The sequence below is a fragment of the Gobio gobio genome, assembly GCF_949357685.1.
Source record: "Gobio gobio genome assembly, chromosome: 25".
In the NCBI taxonomy this organism is placed as follows: domain Eukaryota; kingdom Metazoa; phylum Chordata; class Actinopteri; order Cypriniformes; family Gobionidae; genus Gobio; species Gobio gobio.
This window is the reverse complement of record NC_137121.1, coordinates 18,765,175-18,771,891: the sequence shown is the minus strand read 5'-3', so window position 1 is coordinate 18,771,891 and position 6,717 is coordinate 18,765,175. Positions and strand designations below refer to the sequence as shown.

The 6,717-nt window shown below is 36.1% G+C and overlaps 1 protein-coding gene across 1 annotated transcript; it reads left to right on the top strand.

The window, feature by feature from the left end:
* Positions 1–221: 221 nt before the first annotated feature.
* LOC307121401 (serine protease 27-like) lies at positions 222–6,515 on the top strand. The gene is made up of 7 exons (XM_079808990.1): positions 222–322; positions 650–673; positions 780–933; positions 5,090–5,355; positions 5,455–5,597; positions 5,767–5,962; positions 6,059–6,515. The coding sequence occupies exons 1-6, from the start codon at positions 274–276 to the stop codon at positions 5,959–5,961; spliced, it is 831 nt and encodes a 276-aa protein (XP_079665116.1). The 5' UTR covers positions 222–273; the 3' UTR covers position 5,962; positions 6,059–6,515.
* Positions 6,516–6,717: the final 202 nt, after the last annotated feature.

The following is a 6,717-nucleotide window of genomic DNA, read 5'->3' as shown; positions in this document are numbered from 1 at the left end:
ATAGCAGAACATGTCAATGACAAGTAGACACTATAACAAACTGCTGTCTTTACCTGATCATCTTTATTATGATTATACTGTTATAGAAATGATGTGGGGAATAAAAGATAATTATGGAAAATGGGAGAGGGGTGTGACAAATGACTGAGCAAATGAGTGATAAGAAGAGATATCTGAGAAGTGAGACCTTATTAAAGGGACTGTGAGAGACAAAGAGGACCGAACTACCACCGCCATCCATCCTGTCAGCGAACAGAGAGAGTCTGAGTGAAGATGTGGAGGTCACTGTGTGTGACTTTGGCTCTGCTAATATGTGTCAAAGGTAAGATCTTATGATTTGATGACCACCATAGACCATGTATCTGTACTTGATCAGGGGTGTCCAATCCTGTTCCTGGAGATCAACCTTCCTGCAAAGTTCAGCTCCAACCCTGATCAAACACTCTACAGGTAGATTTCCAGGAACAGGATTGTTCCCTGAATAGTTCTCATAATAATGAAACCACATGTAGGAGTAAGCATGGACATTTTCAATAAAACCATTAAATAGTGAGTTTAAATAGTTTTCTTTTTAAATGTAGATTTAATGTGAACATTATTGGTTTTGATGATTTCCATCATAATTTGTAACGCATTTTCTCTTCCACAGGAGATTCACTTTCTCAGCGGAGTGGTGAGAGCCCTTCTCTCTCTTTGCATGCTAATTTGAAGTCCTGTGAGTTTATATAAATGAGGTCTGACATAAATTAATGTGTCTCATATTTCTGTCTCTCTCTCAGAGTTTGGACAGCCCCCTTTAAACCCTCGTATTGTGGGTGGTGCGGATGCATCTGAAGGGTCGTGGCCATGGATGGTCAGTCTGCATGCTCATTTTTGCGGCGGCTCCCTCATCACAGACGAATGGGTCCTGACAGCTGCTCACTGTGTCAAAGGGTTAGACATCACACACAAACACACATATTTTAATCCTCTGTTTTGCTCGGTGGAATGTGCTTCCCTTTTGAAAAAGTAGACTTAGTGTAGGCCCTACTTCAAACCTTAAGTGTTTTTTGTTTGTTTTTTAATTCACTTGCAGATAATACAACATTAATAAAATAAAGGGCCACTTTAGTGTTAAAAAGAGTAGCCTACACATTCATTACTGTTTCTTAACGCACTTAAGTAGCCTTTTTTTAAAGTGCATTTTATAATAATGTCAAAATAAAAGTTTTAATTCAAAGTAGCCTACATTTTAAATCATAAAATCATTTTAATAATCTGTGTTAACCTTAAAGCTTGTGTAAAGTACTTGATTTCTAATTTTAACTGTAGCGTGTTGTTATAGGCTATTACATTTAAGCTTATTATATTTGAAATGTATTAAATTGCAACTTCATTACAAATGTGTACTTGGAAATTGTCTTTAACGGAGTGTCTATTCACACCAAGTGCAAATAGCGTGCCTTGTTGGCAAGTGCTGTTCGCACTAGCTCCGCCTAACAATGCCTCGTTGGGCCAAACAAGATTTAAAAAAGCGCTCGATTGTCAACGTCCTCAGTGGCACAATAAGTTAAGCGTATGGCTGATGGAGCTTGATTTTGATGCGATTTACCTGGGTCGGAATCCGCCTTTTGCAGAGTTTTTTCTTATCTCTTTTCTCATCACAAATCACACCAGAAATGCATTTACTTTCAATAAAAAATAAGAAAATGTTCTAAATGTGGAAATAAAGTGCCTAACGAAATGTTCAATAATAATAAAAAAAGCATTTATTGGGTGGGTTAGGGGTAGGGAGGGCTTTTATTGTCCCATTAAGGCGGCATCCATTTAATAATTTTAATAAATAGGCCTATAATATTTACACTCTATGTTATTATTGCATCCTGTTAATGTACAACAATACTGAGGTGCAAATAGTATGTATCTGTCAAAATAAAGTAGACTATAAATTACATGTAATTACTATTTACACATATTGCAAAGAACTGCTACTTTATGGTGTAAATAGAATATATCAACTTAGTATGCTATTTCACTTAGTAAATAGCATCTACAGCTATTTGCACTTAGCGTAAATATCATCTATCGCTAAGAAAATGTTATTTTCACTTAGTGTAAATAGAATCTAGTTGCTGTTAGCACTTGGTGTAAATACCATCTATCGCTATGTGAAGTTATGTAACTAATTTCGGGAGGAGCACGTCCAGATAATTAAACCTTCTAAATAATGGAGCACGCCAGATAATGTAATTTAATCAAACCAAAGTGGAGCACGCCCAGATAATTAAAACCTAATTAAACAGGAGTGGAGCATACTGAACTAATCAATTCAATCAACAACAGGAGGAGTGTTTATATACAGCTGACTCACCTTCCTTTCGTTGACAGTTTCTTAGCATCCCTCCACCACCCCATCTCCTCACTTGATTGAATAAAAACCTATTAGACGTCAACTCAATCCATAACGCAATACAGTCTAGTTCTAGACCAGGGGTCGGGAACCTATGGCTCGCGAGCCATATATGGCTCTTTTCCGGATTTTATATGGCTCTCCAGTTTTCAAATGTTGACTGAAAAATACACCCTCGATGATGATAATTATTTTTAAACTATTAGCATACTTGATTAATGTAGAATTTAACATTATGAATATGTAAAATTAAATTAAATATTAGGGATGCCACAATTCTCAATATAATATTGTACCGTTCGACGGCCTTCATGGTTCAATACGCGCCTGTGAATTGCGGTTTTTCGGTTTTGCATTTAATTAAGTATTTTTCTACAAATTCAATCATTTGCCTCCATCCCAATATACTGAACAACGCGTCATACATTCACATCACACATTAGTGGTAGAGTTATACTCACGGGACACTATAGTTATTCACAATCACGAAAGTTCATTATTTGCATGCGTTTTAAAGCCTTGCCGGCGTGTGCGCGGTTTTAACATGCGCTTTTCCGAACGCGCGCACTAAACGCTTGTCAAACACGTGGTTACTGGACTAAGTAGTCTTACTGCGCTAATGCTGTCAAATACACACCATGTTTACATAAACACAGTCGGTTATGTCTACAGTGAAAGTAAAATCGGCGCGTGTCTGTATATTAGATGCACGCAGACTGAAAACAGGTCTTTAAAGCAAATTGAAAGCAGCGCAGCCTAGTGAACACGCGGTCCTTAAAGGGACAGTTCACCTCTAAAATTATGTCATTATTTACTCACTCTAATATTGTTCCAAACCTGTATTCATTTCTCATTTTTGAATGAACTGTCCATTTAATGTTAATACAACAACAAAATACAAAGAGAAAATCACTCACTGCTCTTGACTGAAAAACTTTAATACAGTAGCTTTAATAAGAATCAATGTATATTTTATAGTGAAGTCTATGTAGTGTTTTATTTTTACATTTATTCATTCAATTTCATACTTAAATGCTGCTGTACATCTCTGAGCTGCCAGTGTAAATCTTTACATATATATATTTTATATTATACATACACTAGGAATGTGTACAAGGGTTTTTTTAAGGAAAGTTTTAAGTTTAAGTAAGGTTTTTCAATTATTTTAAGTAAAATAAAGAAAGAGAATTGCAATTAAAAAATAGTCTTTTTTCTCCTTAACCTCTTGCTGTTCCTGTCGCTTAAGAATAGAATAGCAAAAAACTGATGTGACAAGCCATCAGAACCGAACCGAAAACCGTGGTTAAAAACCGAGGTATGTATTGAACCGTGGACTAACTGTATTGTTGTATCCCTATTAAATATGTTCAAAAATATTTAGGTAAGACACTTACAGCTTAATATGATTGACAGCGGTGTTTGGCCTGTATAGCCTACCTTTCAGAGAGCTGAATTTTAATTGGTTAGGCCTGCATCATGTCTAGATCAAGTTAAGCAGCTATCTAAATTAAAAATCATCAACGAGAGCAAGATGGCAAAAAGAAAAAAAAGACGACGATTACCATTCATTCCGACCCCAACTTCAAAGCACTCAGCAAAATGATGCAGCAACAAAAATCTCATTAATGCAAGTATAAGGTACAATACTTCTTGTTAATCGCGTGTTTATGCTGCCCGTTTCTCTTTTTTTGTGTTAGAAATCAGCACTATATCAGTGAACAAAATATAGTGCTTTGTATATATTGTGTAATCGTTAGTTTGCATTTTTGCCACCTACTGGTGTTCTATACAACTACCAGAACTACTAACATTGCAAGTGGTATGTTAATGCTGTTGTTATTACATTAAAATGCATAAAAATGTGCAAATATTTCTAATAAACAGGTGTAAATTTTGCTGTGGCTCTTTTGAAAAATTTCTCTAAAATTTTTTTTTTTTTGGCTCTTCTTGGTAAAAAGGTTCCCGACCCCTGTTCTAGACCAATCCTATCACGGGGGGGGGGTACTCTGGGTTCGGGCCAAAATTCCGAGCCCGGAGCCCTCCCCCGGACAGCACGCCAAATACGCATAATCTTTTACTCCATTTAATTTGATGTAAGTGTGAACTCGTGAATTGCACTTGGCGTGAATAGCCTCAATGGCTATTTGTACTTAGTGTAAATAGCAATTAACATTAAGAAAATATGCTATTTTCCCTGAGTGTTAATAGAATCTAGTTGTTAACACTTGGTGTAAATAGCATGCTGTTAGTGCAAATAAACATACATGACAGGCAAGTTTCAATAGAAATGACAAAGTACATTTTGGTTTAGTATAAAGGCTTGTCAGTAGATTCGACAGTATACACAGTAACCACATTTCAAAGACAATGGACATAATTATGAAATTGCATATAAATATGTATTTAATTCCTACCTAAGTTGGTCAAAAAGGCACTCTAAAGTCCAGCTAATTGCATTTAATAAAAAGGTTAACTATAATGTTTAACTATAAACTATAGCTATACTTTTTTTTACTGAACTGTTTTGTGTCTGAAAACATGACACTCAGTTTGCACTTATATAAGTATTTGTTTTAAAGTATATGCTTTTACTTGCGTAATAAGTCATCTTTTTTAAAGTACGCTAAAGTGTACTTCTCTACTACTCAAGGGTTGCTATGTCATTTTTTTTCTTTTCTAATTTTCTCTTCCTGTATAAAGTTTGAGCATGTCCAGCCTGCGTGCGCATTTGGGAAAGACGACACAAAAGGGAAATGATCCCAATGCAGTCATCATGGAGATCATCAACATCATTATCCATCCCGACTACAAAGGCAGACTAGATAATGACATCGCCCTACTGCGCCTGTCTTCCAAAGTCAAGACTAATGACCACATTAAACCTGTGTCTCTAGCAGCCGAGAACAGTGTTTACGCTCCCAAGACCGAGAGCTGGATCATAGGCTGGGGAGATATTGGAGAAGAGGGTAATACTCACATAAATACGTACTGTACATTTATTACTTCACATAAAAAACATCTACTCCTAACATCTTCAAATTATGTTTGTATGTGTGTGTGTCCAGAACCTTTACCTCCTCCTGGGATTCTGCGACAGGCTACCGTTGAAGTGTTTGAGGATTCAGATTGTATTTCTCAATGTACAAATACTGTCACAGACAACATGATTTGTGCTGGTTCAGAGAAGGGAGGCAAAGACACCTGGAAGGTACAACATCCAATTCTAAATGAGATCATTCAAAATCCTAAATGTTCTAGCTAAACAAACTGCATGTTTGAGTGTTCAATAAGACTGACCATATCGCATCCCTGTCTGATGTTAATAGCACAATAAACTAACACAACTGAAAAACATGATTTTTCTCTCTTCTCTGAAGAGGGATTCTGGCGGTCCAATGGTGAGTCAGGACTGTTCAGAGTGGGTTCAGTCTGGTATCACCAGTTGGGGCGAAAAGTGTGCAGAGCCCAACAAACCTGCTGTATACACTCGTGTGTCAAAGTATCAGAAATGGATCACAGACAATATTGGTGAAAACCCACCTGGATTTGTTGTAGTTCCACATCCATGCTAAGGTAAACTCTCCCCTTGATATGCCTACACATTTATACAGTCATAAAAACAAAATTTCTTCATCTCTCAATCATGTATTTGTTTTTGTGTCTCTGAAGGTTGATGCACCGAATCTGTGGATCCTTATCAACACCTCACTTGCACACAAGTCTGTCCCATAATAAAGTCTCTTTCTGTCTGTTATCTGTGACATTTTTGTTGCTCTGGAAAATCTGCAAATAATTATATACTGTTTATTTTCTAAATGACTTGCAAATATCAAGTACAGCTCTTAGAAATATATGTTTAAATGAAAGTTTGGGAGAAGAATGTTCATCTAATCTTGTCACGCACAACACAAGGATATACACGACAGACGGTTTATCCCAAGTGACATCCCTTCACCACCCAACTCATGATGTATTATGGAAAATATGTATAATACTTAACTTTTTGTATGTTATCTGTCATATATTGCTACATCATGGTCATTATAACTTGACAGAAAAAGTACTTCAAAATGTTTCAGCATGTGCAAAAGGATTTTATGAGAATAATAAAACACTTTATAACTGCACACTTTTGTCTTCTCAAATGTAATCATCCAAATAAATACACATAAAACAAGTGACAAAGAAAAATAATAAATAATTGAAATTGAATAATTTGCCACAAAGCCACCATTTAAAATAAGAAAAATGTCTTGTTTAAACATGCCTTAATGCGGTTCTCAACAAGGTGTTTCACAGAAGAGTTGAGATGGAATCTCTCCTCACTT

Bases quoted from the DNA above. Each gene is read 5' to 3' on its own strand.
- LOC307121401 (XM_079808990.1), top strand. From the start codon at position 274: ATGTGGAGGTCACTGTGTGTGACTTTGGCTCTGCTAATATGTGTCAAA. The intron at 323-649 runs GTAAGATCTTAT...TCTCTTCCACAG, and splicing joins TCTGCTAATATGTGTCAAAG to GAGATTCACTTTCTCAGCGG. The intron at 674-779 runs GTGAGAGCCCTT...TCTCTCTCTCAG, and splicing joins TTCACTTTCTCAGCGGAGTG to AGTTTGGACAGCCCCCTTTA.